This window comes from Corythoichthys intestinalis, chromosome 15 (genome assembly GCF_030265065.1).
Source record: "Corythoichthys intestinalis isolate RoL2023-P3 chromosome 15, ASM3026506v1, whole genome shotgun sequence".
Classification (NCBI taxonomy): Eukaryota; Metazoa; Chordata; class Actinopteri; order Syngnathiformes; family Syngnathidae; genus Corythoichthys; species Corythoichthys intestinalis.
The window spans coordinates 30,442,201-30,465,953 of NC_080409.1; the positions used below are offsets into that span (position 1 = coordinate 30,442,201).

Below are 23,753 nucleotides of genomic sequence, written 5' to 3' on the forward strand. Positions count from 1 at the left end.
CTTCATTCACAAGTGTACCAGTGGCGTAAATTTGCAAAATAAATAATTAAATGAGTGCCTTTTTTTTTTTTTTTTTTTTTTTTTTTTTTTTTTTTTTCTTTCTTTTTGAAAGAGTTAATAATTAGTTTTTGTTTTCTTTAGATTTGAGAAAGAAAAAGCTGTTTTGGAGCAGTGCTTGGCCCAGAAGAATGAGATATCTTTGGCAGAGCTGCGGAACAAACATCACACTCAACTGGAAAAGGAACGAGCAGCCCTTGTGGAAAAACACTCCCAAGAGATGGATTCGCTCAATGCCGAACACAAGGCGCAACTGGGTTTGCTCGGCGCCAGGCACGAGGATCTGATTGCGTCTGTGACTGCCCGGTTGCAGTCAGAGCACAATGCCCAGCTTGTCGCCTTGGAAGCGGCTCTCAATTCCAAGCGAAAGGAGGACCTTGAAGCCCTGGAGGCCTTGTTTGAAGGAACGAGTCAGGCCCAGCTAGAAGTGCGAGAAGCAGAGCTGGCTCAAAAACACCAGGAAGAGATAGATGAAATTGAAAAGAGGATGCTCAGCAATATGGACACCTTGGAAGCCACGTACCTGAAGGAAGTACATGTAAGAGCACATGTTTGGGGAACCTTTGTGTCTTCATCTTAATCCTCTGAGTCATCTGCTGCCTGTCTTGTCCACCTGGCTTCCTATTAATTTTTAATTTAACCATTTTCACTGTGGCCAATGCAATGAAACTCGGAGTAGTCAAATCAAGCGAGGCCTTTGTGTTGATAAGTGAGTGTTAACTCGTACTACTACTATTACTTTCTCTGCAATACCAGGCCCTGCGTGATGAAATGGTCCATTTGGAAGAGAAGCACCATCAAGACCTCATCAATCAAAAGGAACGTTACTTCACGGAGCAGGAGACTGTAAGAGAGGAGTTGCGAAAGGAGCTCGCTCAAATGCACATGGACAAGTTCAGAGCCATGGCAGCAGAGCTCAACCATAATCACGAGGTGAACAAGCAGCCTAAAATTAAACGTCTTTGTAATATTACTTTTTTTAAATAGAATACATTTTTTGTACTTGTTTCTCAAAAACTTATAAATCAGGTCATGTTCATGTTTTTTTTTTTTGTGTGTGTGTCTTTTTTCCCATTTTAAACAGGCAGAACTGTTAGCTCAAAAAGAGTCATTGGATGCTGAACACTGCAAAGCTCTCAGCACGTTGAAGGCACAGGTACTCATCCATTTCAGCATGATGTATTAGTGTGTCCCACTTAGTAACAAGTTGATCTTTTTTTTTTTTTTTTTTTTAAACATTTATCATATTTTCTGTACTATAAGTCGTTTAAAAGAAAAGAAAAAACAGACACCGTCACACTGGACTATAAGTTGAATTTTTAAAGGAAATTGTCCTGTATATTGTCCATCATTCTTCAACAAGTAGCTCTTATGCAGTCACTAGTATTACTTGAGCAACAAAGGAGCAGTTCAAACAAATCAAATAGTTGTTAAAACTATGCACAATCACCGATAATAGCACTGCTAGTCTTGCACTGTTTAGCTTAGCAAGCTTCCAACACTTTAGCTCAACAACGGCCACTTCGTCAGCTTTTTTCAACTTTCATAGCACGCACTCAGCTTTTTACTCAGTTTTCTGAATAGTCAGCTCAAGAACAGTCCCCTTAGCTTTAGTAGTTTCACATTCTCCACATTGTCTTCCAGTTTCAGCTACTAGTTGTTGTCCAGCTTGTCTCCAAAATGTTCCGTGTATCTTCTGTACTCCGCTTAGGCCACATATCTTCCTTTACGAGGCTTCACAGACAATTTAAGGCGACTTTTAGTCCAGAAACTATGATATATGACTTGTATAATTGATGTGTCATGATATTTCCTCTGCATCTTCTGCTCTAATAGACGTAATTCATCTTTGTAAGGTTTTTTGTGAATAATACACTTTAAACAGTAATTGACTGTCTATTCTCAGGTTCTAGAACTAGAGCAGCAACACAGCACTGCTCTTCAGGAGCTCACACAGGCATACGCTACTGAGAAAGAACAATTCCACAAACAGTTCCAGCTTCAACTTCAGGTGTGTTGGAATAGATATACTGTATATCTAGTATAGATAGAGATATCAATATGCTCCCGCTAAGAATCGATATATAGTTTTTAAAATGTCACTCATTAATAAAGAAACCAATAAGTTGTCAGCAAAATTTTCCATTAGACTAAAATTTTCCACTTGAATAGCATCTATGTTAACTCATTAGCAACTATTGACGGCGCTAGACATCCAATTCATTTTGACTGGGAGCAGGCAAATGCACGCTTGTTCATTCGGCTGCTCAAAGTCAAAAAATGAATCGGACGTCTAGCGCTGTCACTGGCTCTCAAACAAGAGCATTCCCAGATATCGATAATTGTTGTATTCCCAGATTGTGAGATAATCGTTATTGTGAGCCTTGTATCGTAAATCGTATCGGGAGGTACCCAGAGTAGAAATTAGGGGTGTGACAAAATATCGAAATGGTGATATATCGTGATACATGGTATCCCAAAAGGTTATCGATATGCTCCCGCTCCCGCCAAGAATTAAGATATCGTTTTGAAAAGGTGTCTGTCTTGAGGATAAAAAAAAAAAAAAAGGAACCAACAAGTTGCTACCAAAATCTTCCACCATACTAGCGTTTCAGTTAACTTTAAGGATACCTTGATGGTGCTCGACACCAATCCATTTATACTGGGAACATTCGTTCATTCAAACCAGAGCTTTCACAGTCATTCTCTCAGATTTTCAGGGCATTTATAGGTCACTTGCTGTTCATAAAACACCCCAAAATCAACAGGAAGTAACTGAAAATCAACAGGTAAATGACCTTAAATGGCCCAAAATTGCCTCATTGCCTGGCATTGGCTGCTACTAACGGCCACGTTCATTCACTGCCACCCTCCCACTTCAAACGTATTGGACGTATACTCGTGATAAACTCATTCCAATTCACAGCAGAAGCTTGTTTTTCTGTTTATTTGTTGTTTTTAGAATATCCTAGAATGATTTCCTGACCAATGTATCGATAATCATTGTATCGTCAGATCATCCTTATCGTGAACTTTGTATCGCAAACCGTATCATATCGTGAGGTACCAAGAGGTTCCCACTTCTAGTAGAGATAGACCGATTGTCGGTCGGGCCGATTATCGGCGCTGATACTTCGAAATTTGACGTATATCGGTATCTGTCTTTTTTCCCAATCCGAATGGCCGATATGGAAAAAATCAATTGGAAACTAGGTTATTTTGGCTCAGAGGCAGTCCCGCCTCTCTCTCTCCTTCCTGCCGTCTCCTGCACTAGTATTCACCCTGTCCTCTGATTGGTTAAATTTGAAGTTACAACAAAGTTAAATTATTTCAGTTATAATAAAATTTTAGTTTATTTATTTTGAAAAAAATCAGGGAACTATTATCTAAGTTTTTATTTCACTTTACAAGAGGTGCTCCTGAGCCTGAGAACTCCCTGTATTTTTGTTGTATTGTTTTTTTCTGTGGAAAAATTATAGAAAACTATTTATTTACCCTTATATAAACTTTATGAGAGATGTTTCTGAGGCTAGGAAATTCAGACACTTCTGGAGGTATTATTTTCTATTTGTGTTATTCAATAAATATGCTTTAGGCATTTCAATGAAGTTCAGTGTTTGCATTATTAATTTTTTTACATAAATTTTTATACTTTTACTGCAAATGCAAATCGACTCCAAAAATCAGTAATCAGCCCCTTTTAAACTACTAATAATCAGTATCGGTATTGGTCCTCAAAAACCCATATCGGTCGATCTCTAACCCAGAGGTTCTCACCCTTAGTTATTCATGTGTTGTCTGTCTCAGACCACCAATTAGAAAGGCTTAGATAAATCTTCTGCCATTCACAATGGTTTATTTGTGCAGTACAATGAAAACAATAGACAACGCATTGTTGCATTGTTCATAGGAACTTAAAGGCGTGTCGGCGCGGGAACTGGAGGCATGTCGCAGAGAGCTTGAAGAAGAGTCGTCGAGAAAACGTCAGCACTACCTGGAGGAGGCGGAGCTCCTCAAAGCCCAGTTGCAAGTTGAGATTCATCACATCAAGGTGAGAGATGGTTTACAAAACTTGGACACCCACTGTACATTTCAAATTACCCCCAATATTTGATTTACATTTTTCTCCTTTGGAAAAATCTGTCTTTATACTTTATTAAAAGTAGGTAACCCACCTGGCGATGAAGTGTGTTATGTACTGCAGGGGTTTTCAACCCAGTCCTCAAGGCACACTGTGGGTCCTGGTTTTTGTTCCAGCCGATCCAGCAGAGACAGTTGAACCAATGAGGCTTCTGCTAAAACAAGCCACACCTGACTGCAATCAACTGATTGCACTTGTAAAACACCAGATTGGGGAAAAAGTGTTGTCATCTTGTTTGGTAAGAATGAAATCCTGCACCCACAGTGTGCCTTAGTGGAATAGGTTGGGAACCCCTGATGTACTGTATATGAGAATTTGTGTACATATCATATTGAGGGACAAATGTTAATTTTTAGCGGTGGTGGGGGTCTAGCGTTTGTTTTTTTCTGTGCTAGTTTGGATATTTGGTTTGATAATACAGTGGTACCTTGACATACAAATGCATCGACATCCGATCCTTTCGACATCCGAAGTAAAATTTGACCCGCCGTTTGTTTCGACATATGATGACATGCTCGAAATGCGACTGTTTATGACATCGTCGCAATTTTATTGCTTTCCCACAAGACTGCAGCATGGTGTATTTTCTTGAGTGTAATCAGTGTGGGTCCCAAGAAGGTTAGTGCAGGTGGTGAGAAAATGAAAAAGGTGATCCTTACAATGGCGTACCGCACTCATGCTATTTTTAGACCGTGACGTCGCATCGTAAAGCGGAAGTAAAGTAGAAGTGGGACATTATAGACCCGCCCTCGCATGCTGATCATGCATTGCTTTTTTGGAACTTGTAGAAACGACTCTAGACATTAAAGATGTTTTCTTTAAACGTTTCCCGAAACCAAAAACTCAGAGGGAAAAAATGTGATGAATGAATCAACTTGCGCGGATGTTTTAACGCCAGCTAGGTGAAGCCAGGGTGAAGACATTCACTTTTCATATGCAGTGAACATTTTGTTGGGTTGGCATGCTCCTCCAGAGGACAAAGAGGTAAGCCATTTTGATATTTTTAACTTATTTTTTAGCGTGACGTCCCGTGCTGCTTCTGTCTGACAATGAATGACCTGAAAAGAATTAAAACGGTATTTGACTGCCAGTTACCTTCTCTGTTGTTAAAAAAAACAACTTTAGTAAGGGGGAAGTGTAAATAAATTATAGAATTAAGATTTGTTATCATTGAAAAAATTAAAAATGTTAAAAATGTTCGTTGGCTGTCACTGAGTAGCATTTGCGATCGCTCCACAAAACTAACTAAATTACCCCCAAGAACGATCAGACGTATGACAACCAGATGATATAATATATAAGAAAGAGAGGGCTGGTGGTAAAGGATAGCTTGTTGAAACAGGAGAGTGTCATTGTCAGTCGCGTCGATAAAAAGGCTATGCTTAGGTCGGCTCATTTTTTTCGTGTTTTTCAGCCTTCGACACTCAAGCCATCTCTTTAACTGAACATTTTTATGTTCTTCCACATCTTTGCTAGTGAATCTGGCACCAGGGACATCATTTTCGGAGAGAATTGGTAGGTTTAGCTCTGTAAACATCTCCTTCGTACACGATTTCCATTCATTTCCTATTAGGGACAAACGGTGGCGTGTCCCCCCTTGGCAACAGTATCTAATGTCATGAATATTAATGAGCGGAAGTGACGTGTTGCTTGCGGTACGTTGTTGAAATTAGGAAGGACATGATAAAAAAAAAAAATTAAGCGTGGTGTGTGCCTCAGTGAACTAGCTTGACAATACGGCCAGAATATCTCTACGATCTACAGATGTATACTCGATCTCCACCCGCCGTCTCCTCTGACCTCCGTTTGGCAGTCTCTATAAGTTAAGGTGACAGTAAAAACGCTTTTTTATTTCTGATTCATTATTATTATTATTATTAAGAGGTTGTATTTATAATTTGTTTTGCTTTGTGTAGTTGCTATTTGTAATTGTACCCGCAAAATTTATTAAGGTTTTAGCCGAGATTTTTGGGCTGTGAAACACATTAACCGTATTATAATGTATTCTTATGGGAAAACCCTGCTCGACATACAATGTCATTTCAATTTAAAAACCAGTTCCTGGAACGAATTAAATTCATATGCCGAGGTACCACTGTAATCCCAAAGAGACTAATTCTTTGTCAGTTTATTAAGGTTGAATTGTAAAATATTATGAATTATAGGTAGGATTGTGTTTAAAGGACCACACTTGGGTTTTTTTTTTTTTTTTTTTTGCTATTGAAGAGGATAATAGAAAACTAAATGTTTAGGGTGGAGGAGCCTCCTATTTCTCAATCCCAATCTGTTCTTTAATATATATTATAATTCACTATAATTATTATTTAATGCGAATTATAGTATATTTTTAGCAAGTCATGTAATGTTCTTTTATTTTTACCTAATGTTTTTTTCTTTTAATAAAATATTTAATCAAATATTTGCAGAATTTAAACAAATAATATTGTGATTTTAAACAAAACACAAATGGTTAATGATTTGTACTTGAACACAGTATAAATCCTGATGAGTGAATAATAATTATCAAAATGCATTTTTATTAGTTAACCATCCGTGTAATTTGTGAGCCGTTGTTATGTAATCTCCGTGGATTATTCCGCGCTGCTGTGTGTTCGTTTGCTACATTGCACCTTTAATCTCCAGATGCATCAGTTCATTTGAAGGTTTAGTCTATTTTTTTTTTTTTTATATCCTCTCTTGGACCCTTTCCCAATGAGCTTTATTTAAACCCAGTTTCTGTGTAATCCCGCCATCATATACGTGGGGGGCGTGCTTGTCCTTCTCTCTGCATGTTTTCTGGTGCATGCATGTGCTTTTACATCTTAACAGTTGCTAAAGGGGATGGATGTAAGCTTTTTATCCGCTGATGCGCAAGGATTTTAGGCCAACGGTTCTTATTTTCTTTTTGACATTTCACTCGACGCCTGTGAGACAGAGCTAGACAATGTTGATAGATAAATGAATGAATGAACATTATTTTTAATTCACGCATCGCTGTTTCTTTCAAGACTGAGAAAGAGGCGGAGCTTGAGGACCTGCGGCGGGCCTTAGTGTCGGAACAGGAAGAGAAAGAGCGCAGCTACACTGCCAAAATGAGCCAACTCACAGCACAACTGCAGCAGCTAGAGGATATGGTAGCACAGGTACTTTTAACATGCATGCAGTCAACTCAATTTCTTACATGGATTCTGAACTATTCAAATGTACATTTGACAAATTTCTTGAGTATATTTTTCATTTGTTTATGTTTTCATCTATACAAATGAAGCACACTACAAAGGAGTATAAAGACCATTCTGCTATGCTATGCAGTTTTGGTTCTGTTTTTTGTAGTGTTTGAATCACAGTTTCTAAAGCTGTACCGATTTTTATGACTTTTCGAAAATGCCCCTCTAGCTGATTGATACGGGCTGATTTAATAAATTTAATAGGTTTAGTGGTGGGACATTTATTAGCAATGTCTGAACTGGTCCGCTGCTTGTGTCACACGCAAATTAGCAACATTAGTGCGCTCGGATTTGGTCGCGGACATTCGTCCTCCTTATGAGCCCGTAAGCACACCTTTTGGTTATTTTCATATTTTCACGACCCCAACATAATTTTTATGATTGTCATGTCTGCCGCTCTTTGCTACATTAAACGAATACTCGAAGCAGCTAAATTTGAGTCGAGGCTTTTTTCTAATCAAATTACTTGAGTTAATCGGTAATAGTTGCACCACTAGCTGACGTTCAAACTTTTCCAGCATTTAAAATGTATCAAGTTACGTAAAATGAAGGATTTAGAGACTTCATAAAGGTTAGTAGGGCTTTTTGAGGCAGTTTAATTTAAATTGTTAGGGGACTTAGGACTCTGTGTACTCTTCATGACACTGGTGGAGCATGTATGGAGTAGAAAAGTATTTTAAATAACACTAAAAATTCCGTATAGTACCTTTAAGTAAAATACTGCTGCATTTGATTTTTTGGTCAAGGAAATTAGAATTTAGTAGTCTGGAAAGAAGTTTTTAACTTTTCAAATTTCAACTTTTTTTTTAAAGAATTACTGCATATACAGTACAAAAAAGTTGTTTCACAGGTAATATTTCATGTTTTACAATAAAACAAGATTGTATGGAATCTTAAGGGCGCCTGCTGTTGTGAATGAATTTTATATAAAAAACTGAGTTCGGCAGGTCAGGATTTTCAAAAAACAGTGATCTGTGCACCCCAAATGTTCTGGTTTCTAACGGCAAGCAATTGTGTTCATACACGTTTTTGTTGTCATAGCACCTGACACTTGGCTGTTTGATAGTAAGTCATTAACATGTACACTCATCCCCCGCCTCTACCAAGAGGTTAGCAAAGAGCGGCTCAAGAGAGAGGTTGGGAGGGTTCTGTTCCCTTGGTGACTCCATTGTTTGGCGGATGCAGGTGGCAGCAAGAGACATTTTTAAAAGTGGGTGGGAGAGCGAAAAAGCTGGGAAGCTATGTTGGTCGTGGTGGTAGGGAATGAAATAAGCAAGGAAGGAAAGGTAATGGAAAATCTTATTGTCCTGAAGTTGGACACTTTTTTTCCCAAGAGGGAATTGCATTAGATACAGGTTTTAAAAGTTTAAGAATTGAATAGTCAGTGGTGTCGTCGTCTTGTGCCTTTCTAAATAACTTTATAAATATATACTGTAGATGTTTTTGGACTGTGATTTTCCTTTAGAGTAAGAGTTCACTTTCACATCACAAGAAAATCTTTTTCACCTCCCCACAGTTGCAAGCGGAGGTCGGCTGCTTGAAAGGAAAGTTGGAGGGTGAGCGCTCTGAGAAGGAGACGCTTGATATACTTCTCCAAAGACGGGACCGTGAGAATCAGGAGGGAGGTAACCATCTCAAAATGCTGACCGATGACCTGCAGACCGCTAAAGAGGAAAGGTAGGTCTCTGAGACATCTGTCAGTATGCGGTAGGACTTGAACGATTTTACCGCATAATTCCCGTTTAGTACAATTATTTACTTTCTTTTGGGAACTTTGTAGAAGGTGGTAAGTCCCCTGTGCGGAATATTGTCAAATAAATGACACACATAAAAAAAAAAACAAAGATTTATCCATGTATTCATGTTGCCACGTTTTTTTCTCTCCTCCGATTCATGTCATGGCTTCTTTTTCCGAGTGTAGACGTAAACTGCACCAGGATAACGACAAGCTGAAGAAGGTGCTAATTGAGATGCTTCGTAGCACCATTGCAACTGAAGAGCTGATAGACCAAAAAATTAATACCAAAGGTAGCACATCAGTGGAAGGGAATAAAAATGATGAATCAGGTCAGTAGCTTTGTTTTCTTCTCGAAGGGTCCCATGTCCCGACATGTGGAACTGACAGACGTTTGCCAACCGCTAGCAAATTTTGCTAATCAGTTCTTCTTTTGTTTCAATAGCCATGTCACTTGCAGATAACACTTTACCTGAAGACTTGGAATTGACCCACCAGCTCTGTGAGAGTCTGCTCGTTTCAGACACGCGCATTAATCCAGGAGGAGAGGACACTGCCATGAATGCCTGCAGCCGACTGCGCCATACAGTTGATACGCTCCTGGACCTGCTTAACCAGGCCAACGCACAGGTAGTGAACACTGCTGGTTTGATCTACTAAGACAACAAAAAGCCTGAAATGAGAGCGCACAATGTTGCTGACAGGTGTAAAAGAAATGGAAATTTTACTCTCAGTAACGGTGGCGGACCTGGTTGTCCCTTTAACTCATTCGCTCCCAGCCATTTTTACCAGAGCAAGGCCCTTCGCTCCTGACCGTTTTACTGGATTTTGATTGATTTTGCAAGGCCCACAGAAAATTCTGTTTTATTGCTATATAAACATGGAACCCACCAAAAGAAAGAATAGACTCTCTTCTTTCAGCAGAAAAAAAGTAAGTTCATATCTTTTTCCATTCTTTAGACAGCAGCATTAGAAAATAGCTTAGTTTGAGGATTTTCCTATTTCTGATGAAAAAACTTAGAAATTGAGCTTTTTGTGAAAACATACATTTCAAACGTAACTTTGACTTTAACACAGCTATTTTTTTGCTTTAGTTACATCCCAAATGTCTGAATGTTTTCCTTTTACAAAATAAGATAAACAACAAGACAGAGCTTTTGATAGCAAAATAAGAATTTATTTACACAAAACTAACTGAAAGATGACACTATTGTGGCCGCGACAGCCGGTTAAACTTTTCCCTCATCGCCGCCTGTTTCAAAAGCATGAATTTTTTTGAGTCTCTGCGGGCTCTGCTCGCGAGCAGCACGGACTCAACGGCATCTAGTGGTCTCGGTTGTTCTGCTCGGTCGGCCAGCGCCTGGCATCCCGGGCATCCTACCGGTTGTTCTGCTCGGTCGTCAGCCGCCTGTCATCCATTCGGTCGTCTTCCACCGGCGCCCCGGCTTTGCGACTCGGCTGTTTGTTGCCGTTGAATAGGGTTGCGGGTCTTACCAAATGCGCTACTGCCCTCCAGTGGCCTGTTTTATTGCTTTAAAATGGATTTTCAGCTTTGTGCTTTGGAGCTAAATTGAATCACAACCCAGAGATGTCTGTTTTGGGAAAAAAAAAAAAAAAAACGTAAAAGACGTATAAATACATCTTTGGGGCACTAAAACAATTAAAAATGGAACGTATTTATACGTTTTTGGGAGCAAATGAGTTAATCATTCCATACAAGTCGCACCCCCGGCCTATACAGTATATGAAAAACAAATGTGACTTATAGTCTGAAAAATATGGTAACTTGCCATTCCCCTGCAGTTGGAGCAGATGCATAACTCCCGCTTGTCTATGGAAGAGAGGTTCTCTCAAGGCCAAAAGGATTCGGCCCAACTCCTTGAACAGCACAATGTGTTGTTGGTGCAGATGGAACAAGAAGTCAAGTTGAAGAGTGAGCTTGAGCTGGAACTCCACAAGACTGCGGGTGAGTGCAGTATCCGCTTTAAACTTGGTATGGCAACCAGACAAATGCTTAAAAACGAGAGTTACTTCTGTAACTAAGGTTCTATGAATTCCGGATGACCGCCAGAGGGCGGTGCTTAGCACCTGGATATCTACGTGTGCGCAGCACAAAGGTCGAGAATAAAATACCAACAAAGTCACGCCATTGGACGTGACCTGGGTGACGTCAGAGGTCGATAAGAGCCCCGCTCACCCAGCACTAGTTCCTTTTCGGAATGTACTCGCAGGGAGTCTGAGTGACAGGCAGCTCTGGCGGTCATCCGGAATTCATAGAACCTTAGTTACAGAAGTAACTCTCGTTCTATTTCATTCCTTCTGACCGCCAGAGGGCGGTGCTTAGCACCTGGATGACTTTATACCAACAATGTCACGAAGACACCACACATACCGAGGATCAGTCACGGTGAGAGGAAGCCGACAGCACTACTGAAGCTACCGGGTGAGGAGCTGCCACATTCACTCTGTAGAAGCGGGCAAACGTACAAGACGATGCCCACGTTGCTGCGGAACAGATGTCATTCAGAGGAACACCTCTCAGTGCCGCCCAGGAAGTTGCCATCTTCCTTGTGGAATGGCACGTGACTTTAGGAGGCTGAAGACCTTTGGATTCATAGGCCTGAAGAATAGCTTCGACAACCCAATGTGACAAGCGTTGCTTCGAGACTGTGCAGCCTTTATTTTTGTCACCAAAACATACAAAAAGAGCATCTGTTTTACGAGTGCTTGCAGTCACGCTAATATAGTGCTTCAGCATACGAACAGGACATAGCAAACTTTGCAAATGTCCGTCAGGTTCACTCACATCGTTAAACACAGCCAGGGTAACTGGCTGGTTAATGTGAAAGGCTGAAAGTCTCTTCGGTAGAAAACTCGGATTGGGCCATAATGTAACCCCAGAACAGTCAGGATTCCACTTTAAACAGTTCGGAGAAATCGATAAAGCATGTAATTCACTCACTCGCTTCGCTGAAGTAATTGCGAGGAGGAACGCAGTTTTTATTGTGACCCACTTAAGGTCAGCCCCATCCAAAGGCTCAAAAGGGGTTGAACACAAACCCTCCAGGACTAACGGAAGGTCCCACGTGGGGACGCGTGGTAATCTTGGAGGCCGTCGACGAAGGGCACCCTTCAAAAACCGACACACCAGGGAATGAGAGCCCACTGATCGGCCATCCACCAAAACATGGTGGGTGGCTATCGCAGCCACGTACACTTTTAAGGTTGATACAGAAAGTCCCTTATCAAGAAGTTCTTGTAAATAGCTAAGTAATATTGGCACAGAGCAGCGCACAGGATCCACATCGTGATCCTTACACCATTTATTGAACAGTCTCCGCCTGTTACTGTAAAGCGCCCTCGTGGACGTAGCACGAGCATCAAGTACAGTTTGTACAACCGCCTCTGTACAGGACTCTAACAGAGAGTCCGGCCCTTCAGAGGCCACAGGTACAGGTGAAGACGCTCCGGGTGGGGGTGCCAGATGCTCCCCTCCAACTGGGACAACAGGTCCATTCTCTGGGGCAGAGGCCAAGGATCCCCATTGAGATGTTTGAGAATCAACGGAAACCACATCCTTCCTGGCCAGAACGGAGCGACCAACAACACCCTGTGATTGCTCTGGCTGATTCTGTGCAGAGTCACCATTAAGAGAGGAAGAGGCGGAAACGCATAAAGGAGAGAGTCTGGCCATGAGTGTGCTAGGGCATCCTGACCTAGTGGACTGTTCGGTTCCGCAAGGGAAAACCACAGTTGACAATGAGTGGTTGCTTCTGAAGCGAAGAGGTCCACCTCTGCAACACCGAACCTCCCCCATATCTCCTGAACCACAGCAGGGTTCAACCTCCACTCCCCAGGCGGTGGTTTCTGCCTGGAGAGTAAGTCTGCTGCACAGTTCCGCACCCCCGGAAGATGGACTGCCCTGAGACTCAGAAGGTGTGGAAAAGCCCACAGGAGAAGTTTTTGAGCCTCCACCAGTGAGAGAGGAGATCTGGTCCCCCCTTGGTGGTTTATATGGTAGACAGTGGACGTATTGTCCGACCGAACCAGAACATGCTTTCCACTCAGCGCAGGGAGAAAATGCTTGAGACCAAGTCGAACAGCACGAAGCTCCAATACATTTATGTGACAAAGTCTCTCCAGTGGGGACCAAACACCCCTGATCGTCCTGTGGTTCCACACTGCTCCCCAGCCTGAAAGCGACGCATCCGTTACAACCACTTCTCGGCGTGAGGGAAGAGAACCTAACGTGACCCCTTTGCATATGAACTGCCTGTCCATCCAGGGCCTTAGAAGTCGATGACAACGCCCTGAGAGAGTCACAAGTCTGCGTTGATGTCGGGTGGGATCCAATCCCAAACCGTTCATCCAAATCTGTAACGGGCGCAAAAACAAAAGCCCCAATGGCACCACAACTGATAGTGCAGTCAGTTTCCCCAACAACTGGAGGACGGTCCCGTATGACAGACTCGCACTGTGTCTGACACGCGTGACCGTCCGGAGAACGTCGTCCACCCTTTGTGGCGACGGAGAGGCGGTCATAGTTAAGGAGCTTAAGCTCATGCCGATGAAAATCACATGTTGGCTGGGAATCAAATGACTTTTTGAAAGGTTTACCTTGAGACCTAGTTGCTTCACATGGTCCAACAGCAGCGTGGTGTGGCTGAGAGCTTGTTCCCGAGTCTGTGAACACACAAGCCAATCGTCCAAGTAAGGAAGAATTCTGAGGCCGCGGCTCTGCAGGGGGGCCAGCGCCGCAGCCATGCATCTTGTAAATGTCCGGGGAGCAAGAGAGAGGCCGAATGGCAGCACTCTGTATTGGTATGCTTTTCCTTCGAAGGCAAAGCGAAGGAAAGGCCTGTGGTGTGGTACCACTGGCACGTGAAAATAGGCGTCCTTTAAATCCACACTTGTAAACCAGTCTCCTTGAGTGATTGATTGGAGAACGTCCGTCGTGCGAAGCATGTGAAATTTTAGACGCTTGAGGTAACAATTTAGTGATCTCAGGTCGAGGATAGGGCGAAATCCGCCGTCCTTCTTCGGAACAAGAAAATAAATTGAATAAAACCCTTTCAACAGGTTTGAACTCGGAACCAACTCTATAGCATCCTTCTGTAAGAGTTCTACGATCTCTTTTCTGAGGGCCATACGTTTCCCTGGATCTGACACAACTGTTGTCTTCACCCCATTGAACTTTGGGGGACGACGCTTGAACTGAATAGTGTAACCTCTGAACAGAGTTGAAATGACCCATGGGTCTGGAACAAGGGCGACCCAGCGTCTGAGATGGAGTTCGGTAAAATGGCTGAGGCCCTGGCAATGGTAGTCAAACTCTACCGTTCCTGCCCCTACTAGCGGTAGAGTGCTTGGAGGGGCGAGTGTGTTGAAGTCTGTGAAATCGGTCGGCTCTTGGAGGTCTTCCTGTCGGCTCCCGAAAAACAGGCCGTAGAGAGGAATGTCCATCCGCAGAAACTGGACGTGCAGTTCTCGGCGCAGGTGGAGCCCTGGTAGCAGAGTGATAGGTAGGAGCACGTCTGTGGGGGGGCCTGGAAGCTCGTTGCAGGTCAACAAACTGTTGCCGGGACCTGTTGGCTTCCACAGCTCTCTCAAGGGTTTGTTGGGCTGCTGGGCCAAACACTTGACCCGGAACAACAGGTAGAGTGCGAAGCGCACCCCTACACGACTCAGTCAGAGGAGACTGTGCCAACCATACTTGGCGTCTGGTCACAGTAAGTGTCGACATGAGTCTGCCAAGTTCTCTGGACATATATGCAAATGTCTGGAGGGAAGCATCGCTCAGGTTCTGTAAACTTACATTGACACCTGCAACCCTCAATGACTGTGAAAGGGCCAGGGCAAGGTGGGAAAACGTATTACCCAAGCGGCCAATCCGAGCCGCAACATCATAGGCCTTGGTAAGGAGATCATCAGTCACCCGGCACTGTGGGCGCGGGCATCGTGCCTCTGCGCGGGCAGCATCTGCTGGGTCCACTATCAGGCTCGCGACAATGCTGACCACCGACGGCATCTTGTTTAACCCATATTGAGCAGCATCATGCAAAGAGCTGAGTGCCCTACAGTCTTGGGACAAGTGGGTGGACGACTTAGGATCCGTCCAGCAAAGCTGAAGCTCATTGATATAGGGTTGTGATGCTGGCACACAGAATTGTGGTTTTTGAGCGGTCTTAAAGAAGGCATTAGAAACCGAATTCTCAGCTGGTAATGTCTCAATACCCAGTTGTGAAAGGGCTAATTGGACAGTTTGCTTTATGAAAGACAAACCAGGACTAGAGTCTGGGGGTAGGGACTCGGAAGTGTCAGAGTCCGCTACCGAGGGGCATGGAGAAGGCCCGATGTCAAGGTCACCACCATAGGTAACATCTCCGGTCCTAAACAGCGAGTCACTTGCTGCTATGGACACAACGTCCTCTTCCAGGTGGCCAACTACACTGCAGTGCTCCTGCTCAGGCACGCTATCAATGACACCTGTGTTTGCACACATATCCCCCCCGGCTGTAAATTCAGGAGTAATGATTTAATCTGAGCGAACTCAGAGGCCAAAGTGTCAACCTTAGCAGATAGCATGTGGTCGGTATCACAAGCCTTCTTTGATGAGGTGGCCCCAACATGCTGCTTCTTATGGCGCTTGGTCGTCTTTTTTGGGCTCGACGCCAACGCGCCGTGAGAAATTTCATTTTCCACCAAAGCCAGTCTAGCGGACCTTTCCGACAACGGGATGCAGACACAATTAAGACACGCTTCCTCGGTGAGCGCCTTTCTTAAATGCCCAACACCTAAACACGACGGGCATAAAGTGTGTCCGTCTTCCGGGCTCAGGTGGGCTAAACAGCGAGCACACGCGTTCACGAGCGGTCCCGACATGCCTACACACAGTGCGAGCCCTACTCACGAACTCCGGAGTGAGTCAGCAAAGTACGAGGCTCCCCGAGCGAATAACACTCGAGGACCAGTCCACAGTATTGAGGCTCGAAGCAAACAAGCCACTCGGTTACAGCTGGAGGAGGCGCGGAGCGAAAATACACTCACACACTCCCGTTGTAGAAATGCAAAGAGTGAGCAAAAACACTCCCGTTGTATAAATGCAAAGAGCGAGGAAACACTCACTGCACACCAAACAAAAATGGCGCGGAGCGGGAAACACTCACAGCCTAATCAATAACCCGGTTCGGAAGAAACCGCCGCGGTGACACATTAGCCAGTGCGGGCCCGCATGATTGGTGGAAATAGCCGCGGTGCTACATTAGCGTATCAGAGCGAAATATACTCACAACAATACAATCAATAGAGTCCGGAGCGGAAAACACTCACAGAAAATATGCAACTGAAGATAATCCAGAACGTGAAGAAATCGATAGTCCAGCCGCAGCTCGCAGCCTCTGGAGGACGTAATCCACGTAGCTCCAACCAAGCCGGTTTCGAGGCTTCCGGCGAGCGCGGTAATACGACCTTCGCCGATGCGAGAATGTAGAAAAGGAACTAGTGCTGGGTGAGCGGGGCTCTTATCGACCTCTGACGTCACCCAGGTCACGTCCAATGGCGTGACTTTGTTGGTATTTTATTCTCGACCTTTGTGCTGCGCACACGTAGATATCCAGGTGCTAAGCACCGCCCTCTGGCGGTCAGAAGGAATGAAATAGAATGAACAGTTATGACATTGACCACATTGTGAATATTGCATTTTCCTGCTTATAACACTCAAACTAAGGAAACGAATCAATAACCTTGATACTGTTCTAACACCTCTTATGTTATTTCATAAACTAGAAAATGCAACTTCTAAAGAAGTTGCGTGGGGATACTTTGCTCCCTATCCAATGGGTCACTTCCTTGGCTACCATTGACGGCGATAGGCGTCCAATTCATTTTGACAGGGCAAGGTGAATGAGTACCCTATAAAGAATAAGTGTTCCATGGTTTTTCCATTTTTCGCGATTTTTTTGTTGTTGTAGTCTTAGCATTTCTTTTCCTCAATTTTTGTCGTTTTTTTCACGGTTTTTCGCAGTTCAGCGATTCCCCCCCTGCAGTTTTGCAGTTGTGCGTTTTTGGGAAAGGTGAAAAGAAGGTAAAAAAACAAAAACTTACATTAGAAAAAAACAGTCAAAACAATCAAAGGTAAAAGAAATCATACAAAAAGTGAAAACCAGTGTTGTTTTCCACAACAATGACGGTAATGAAAATGTTTCGTCGACGAGCAGTTTTTTCATCACAATGACGTCACGATGACGAGCTAAAAACATGGCTTGGGACACTAGAGTATAACGAGACGAAAAGTCGACATAGTTTCTGTAATATGTTCACAATGAACACGTGACATTTTCATATTATTCGCGACGTACGTCAGCTTGCATCGTAGCAGTGTTTGGGTCGTGTCACTCATGTGAGATGTACTGCACCTCTCCCTCACTCTCCTCACCGGAGTTTAGGATGTGTCTGAACATTGTGTGTGAACATTCGTTCAATCGCTACCATCCCTCCCACTTCAAACGGATTGAACGTCTATGGCCATCAGTGGCAGCCAATGCCAGGCAATGAGGTAATTTTGGGCCATTTAAACCTGTTGATTTTCAGTTACTTCCTGTCGATTTTGGGTTACTTTATGGATCTATATGAATAGGCAGTGACTCAACCTCAACAGGAAATGACCTGTAAATGTCCTAAAATGAACAGCAAGTGACCTGTAAATGCCCTGAAAATCGGGCAGAATGACTGTGAATGCTCTGGTTTCGAATGAACGAACTTTCCCAGTCTAAATGGATTGGGCGTCGAGCACCGTTAACGCAGCCGTAGAGTTAACAGACACTACCCAGATAGCAGACCGACGTTTAAAAGATGTTGGATCAACATTCCGCTGTGGATCTGATATCGTTGAATCAACATCACTTTTGCCTCAATTAATGTTGTTTCAACGTTAAAATCCTTACAAAACCTAAACGTCATTATTATTAATAATAATACATTATTGGAACAATGCTGAATCAATGTTATCTTTTCAACCAAAACGCCCGCTCATCCATAATTCAATGACTTTTCAATCATATTTCCCGGTCAATCATAGCTCAACTATTTGTCAACATTAGTTCATCAACTATATAAAACAATGTTAACCCAACCATCGCCTGACATACTATAGAACAACGTTGTTCAAACGTCACTTGACGCCGAAAATTTTGATGTCAACAATACTGATGATTTTGATGGAAAATCAACGTTTGTTCAATGTTGGTCTGCTATCTGGGTATTATGGTAGAGGATTTCGGCAGCAACTTGTTGGTTCCTTTGTATTCTATGTTTTTTTTAAACACTGACACCTTTTTAAAATGACATCTCGATTCTTGGCAGGAGCATATCGATAACCTTTTGGGATACAAAGTATCACGATATATCACCATTTTGATATTTTGTCACACCCCATCTGCAGTTGTGATCTGATTTTTGATTGATTATTTTAAGAACCTACACGGGTGTGCGCTGGTCCTCATGGGAAACGCAGGGCTAGATGCAGCGCTGGTCCACATGGGAAAGCTCTTCCTTAAAGCTGTAGTGTGAAGTAATTTCATAACATGCCAAATAGGGTCACAATTAAAGTAATTAAACATTGTCCAACAAATAAAGCATGAAAAAATAATTTATATGTTGTATATTTGACAAAATAATCGCGTTTCTGAAGTTCGAGCCTGAAAGGGGACGAACCCGGAAGTGATACGTCACACCGAGAACAGCGATGGCAGTGCTCCATACGGCCGCCATACAAAGCCCTTCAAACAATGATTCAAACAGCGATATAAGCAATAGATCGAGTGCAAGGGAGGAGATCCAAGTTTTTGAAGAGTTGGAGGAAGAAGAGGAGCTTGGAATTTTATGTTGGACCTAGCATGTATTAGCCAGACGCTAATCAGGATGCAAACAATGTGCCTGGACTACCTGACATGGAATGGAGACAAGACCCATCGAGATTACAAGATTGGTAAGATATAGGCTGTTATTATTTTCATGATTTGAAGATGCAGGCATTTGCACATAATTTTATGTTTTTGTCTATCTGATGATATTGTTTAAAAAAATAATAATTAGACTGCATGTTCATTTTGGCAGATCCTGCAGCTCTCGTGCATATAAAATAATAATATAAAAACGTTGAGGGGAAAGGAGATGAGTCTTTGATGGCTTTCTCCACATTATTGTGGCAACAATAAGAAAACAAAATAATAGCGGACTGCCGCCACATTCGACCGCAAAGTTATGCTTCTCGCTCATCTCCGCCTCGCCTCGTACTACCAGCTACTACTACTTCCTGGGGCTATCGGCAGGAAGTGGCCTCTAATGGCGTGAGGAAATGTAGTTTTTTCACACAAGCGAACAGATTACAAAGCACCACTTCAATGTTGTCCTGAGACTACATTTCCCATGATTCACTGCGGGACTTGAGCTGTCAACGCTTACATTTAACAGCATTCTGCCGCGGTCCTCCTCGCCAGCTGTTTGCTAGCCATTCACGCTCGTTTGCATTTGATCGCTAGTCTGATACACTCCCGCTTTTTCAGTGAGGTCTTTTGTGTTTATTCGTTATTGGATCGTTTTTGTTCACCACTGTAAATAAGAGCACTGAAGCAAGAAGGGGTAAGTCGCCATTTCTGTTCAACCCGTTTTCTTCTGGTTTTTTTTTAGCGTAAGAAGCTAGGTTAGTGGCTGTCTTTTCTTCGTTCTTTTTCATGATCAGGGTTTAGTTAGCGAGTGGGGTTCGAGTGTTTTGTTTGTTGTTTTGGCCTGGGCTTACCCTGAAGCCGCGCTTCATCTACATTTTGTACATATTCATTGCGAGTTTGATTGTTGTGTAAATTTTGTGCCACTTGTGAAATTGTGTGGCTTGTTTTATGTTACGCCCTTCCCGAGCCGTCATTGGGACGTAACACTAGCGAACACAACAACAACTATGCCACGACTATTGCCACGAGTTGGCTTTTGGCTAACGTCGCTAGCTTCTACTGTACATTCCACAACAGTTGGCAGCTCTGCTTTGACAACGTCATCAGTCATCTATCCAAAAATTACACTTACTTTTTGGCAAATCCTTGATCATAAGCAGACCGGTTAAGGAAGCAGGCATCTTCGAAGTGTTTGCAGCAGAGAACACTACTCGATGATGGCGTGAAATTCATTCGCTTCGTGCGAACGAAAGATGTCCATTTACGTGCCCTGCTATCCTTTGGCCACTCATACAACTTTTCGTTTGAGTGAGAACAAAACATCGCCACACACCGCCGTGGCATCTTACCGAGAAGCAATGCAACAAACAATACTGTTCTATGGCGGACTTCCCTCGCAGTTCCCGGTGTGACGTAATTTCCGAAGATAGCCGAAGAAAAGCATTTTCGTTGTCAAGGGCGTTGCTATGGGTTAAACAAAGAATCTGGAAGGGTTGCGTTAAAAAAAATAACGATATACTTATAAATGTTTAGCCATTGATATTATTCAAAAACATGGTTGGCCAACCTTACTTCACATTACTGCTTTAAGGCGGAACACTACCGCTTTTATCCACCGGCGTTGCTAAAGTCGACCAAAACTGAAAAGTTGCATAGTGTTGCTTTAAGTGTCATTTTAATGTACCAACTGCACCTATAATGAAACTTCCAGGGCTCCTGGAGGGCTACGTGGCTGAAAAGGCCATTCTCGAGGAGGCCTTGCTGCAGAAGGAGGCACAGGAGGAGCATTTAGTAAAGGAGTTAGAGGACCTCCGTAGAATGGCACACCACTCGGAAGGCCTCTGCACTGAGCTGGAGAACCTGCGAGCCAAACACCAGGAGCTGGGCGAGGAGAATGCTGCCCTTCTGCGCCAGAAGGAGCACCTCTCTGTCGGCCTTGGGGAGAGGGAGAAAGGTGAGTCGAGCGGAACAAAGAGTGAAAATATCAACTCTGGTGAACGAGCTTGGGCATGTGCTTATGTAATGGCCCCAGTCAGATATGTCTTCTTTCCTTTAGGCTATTGGCTGAATTTAGATCTTGCTGCCATTTAGTGGGTCAAAGTATGTGTGCAATGAAGATGTGTGGAGATTGTGTGTTTATATAATCCTGTTGTCATGTTTTTTTTTCTTTTCACATAAATTTCTAGTTCACCAATTAAAAAAAAATCTTTAATAACAAATGAGGAATGTAGTACATTGATGTACTACGGTGCTTTATAATCTGGTGCACTTTATAGTCTGAAATACAGTGGGGAGAACAAGTATTTGATACACTGTCAATGGGAAAACCCATTGGCAGTGTATCAAATACTTGTTCTCCCCACTGTATACGGTAGATTCTCATTTTTCAACAAATTTACATGGAAGATGGGGAAATAATATGGAAATTGACATTTTTGGTAGTATAATTGAAACTTATTCAAACATCAATATAATCGTTTATTTTCTCAATAATCCAGACATGCATGAACAATAGGTAGCGTTTGTTGCCCATTTGCAAGGCCATTCCAGTACCTTAATTTCTAACATGGGGATTTTGGATTAAACAGCTATATGTAGCTTGCCGTTGCTGGATGTTTTAAGACTGTATAGTTTTCTGGGTAATTAAAGCTGCATAATTACCAACGGCATTTCAGATGATCACAAATTAACACTCTTGTCCAGTGATAAGCCTTAAAAAGTGCAGCCTCCTCCCAGTTAGTAGATGTAAAAGATAGATATATATAAAATATAACAGTTCCACTTAAAGATCCCTATGGAGAGCGAGGCTTCAATTTGTAAGTCAGTGGTTAATGCACAATAATTTCAAAGGAAACTTTCCAACTTTATGGTTTCAAGAGGAGGAGATATCAATCACACTGTACATGTCGAGGGCCGAAAACTCATGTTTCAACGATGATAACTTTGGCTTTTTAAGGTTTTAACCCGATAACATGTGTCTTTCCACCTTCAAAGTTCTGCTATCAGAAACGGAGCGCTTGACCCAGGATCGTATAGACTTGCAGCGGCAGGCCGCGAAGGATCAAAGTGCTCTGTCGCAGCGCTTACAAGCTCTTGAAAGGGAAGTGGAAGAGCAGGCGATCAAGGACCAGGACAAGGAACTCCACCACAAGAGCCAAACGGAAGACCTAAGCCAGCAGGTGCAAGCGCTGGAGAAACAACTGAAGAACAATCGGAAGTTCATAGAGGTATCAGGAGAACTCTTACTTTAGTAATGTTTTGAGAATAAATGGTACAAATGATGAATGTATAAAAAGTCAACTCAACATTCCCGTTAAAAAAAAACAAAAAAAATCAAAACACAGGCATAACGACAATAATAGTCATATTATGCCGAGGAGAAAGATTACATCATTCCTATTTTCTTTCATTTTACCACATTTGCGTCAAAACAAGACAGACTCAATCAGATATCACAAGCTTTTCCTGTCATTAAACATCTCAATTTAATTTGTGTTTAAACAGGAACAAGCCGTCGAGCGTGAACACGAAAGAGATGAGTTCCAGCAGGAGATTCGACGGCTGGAGAGTCAACTCAGGCAGACGACTGGTGGTGAAGTCAAAGGGCACAGGGTAAGGCTCAATTTCACAAAAAAAAGTATTGCTTTAGAATCCAAAATGGCAAAAATATGTACGTGCACGATGTGTGTCGTGATGCCGTGTCAGAGTTAATTGTCTGTTAGTGTTTGCTAGAAGTTGCAGTGATGAAACAATGCTTGACTTTTTACCATGTGTTTACTCCTGTGCTGAATGGACTGCTGTAGTTTGAGGACTTGGTTCTTCAGGTATGGACATCAACGACAGTGTATTTCTCTGAATCCAATGCATGCCATGGATTTTTGCATTATCATTCCCCTCAAGCTATCTTTTGTGGAGTTTTATTAGAGGTTGACCGATATGGGATTTTTAAAGGCTGATACCGATTTTTAAGCAAAGAATTCAGATTTCCAATGTGTAAAGCTGATTTGTGAAATTTGAGGATGATATACTTTTTTTTAAAGCATGTTCATTTTGCAAGACAATTGTAACACTTCTTATTAGAAGTACATTTTTTCTTCTGCTGCTTCCTTTTGTAACATTGGCCATATTATGTCAGCTGACCAACATCTGTCGACCTTGATGATAGATCATCAACCAAACAGTGTACTAACAGTTTGTCCTATTATATCAGCTCTATTTTGGCAAAGCATATATCAGCTGACCTTCATAAGATCATCCAACAGTGAACATAAGTTATCCAAATTTTTGGCTATATATCAGCGGATATTCGCCGATCTTGAAAATATATCGCCTGGCCAATATAGCGATCAACCTTCATGTGAAAGATCACCACCCAAACAGTGAACATAAGTTTTCTGATTATATCAGCTATATATTATATTGGCTGATATAAGAAAGCTCATCACCTAAACAGTTGCCACGTTGACATGGAGCCAAATATTCCAATTACAATCGGAATATTTGTTCAAACCGAATAAATGTGTTCCATATAAACACCTCATTCAGAATGAACAGGCCCAAACCGAATGGAATTTCATTCCGATTCACAGGGGTGGAATATTCCTTTTCCCAAACCGATTAGAAGTAAAATTATATCATGTAAACAGGGA

The 23,753-nt window shown here is 42.5% G+C and overlaps 1 protein-coding gene across 5 annotated transcripts in view; it reads left to right on the forward strand.

The window, feature by feature from the left end:
- Nucleotides 1-23,753, forward strand: part of pcnt (pericentrin) — an 86,886-nt gene that overhangs the window by 33,482 nt on the left and 29,651 nt on the right. For 4 of the 5 annotated variants that reach the window (XM_057859018.1, XM_057859016.1, XM_057859017.1 and 1 more), the window contains 14 exons: nt 142-595; nt 814-990; nt 1,142-1,213; nt 1,964-2,068; nt 3,968-4,108; nt 7,207-7,341; nt 8,942-9,102; nt 9,347-9,492; nt 9,606-9,790; nt 10,964-11,126; nt 20,816-21,058; nt 22,099-22,331; nt 22,609-22,716; nt 22,908-22,928. In XM_057859018.1, the coding sequence (XP_057715001.1) occupies nt 142-595; nt 814-990; nt 1,142-1,213; nt 1,964-2,068; nt 3,968-4,108; nt 7,207-7,341; nt 8,942-9,102; nt 9,347-9,492; nt 9,606-9,790; nt 10,964-11,126; nt 20,816-21,058; nt 22,099-22,331; nt 22,609-22,716; nt 22,908-22,928 (2,344 nt within the window). The remainder of the gene's footprint in view (nt 1-141; nt 596-813; nt 991-1,141; nt 1,214-1,963; nt 2,069-3,967; nt 4,109-7,206; nt 7,342-8,941; nt 9,103-9,346; nt 9,493-9,605; nt 9,791-10,963; nt 11,127-20,815; nt 21,059-22,098; nt 22,332-22,608; nt 22,717-22,907; nt 22,929-23,753) is intronic. The other variant, XM_057859019.1, reaches the window with a different exon arrangement.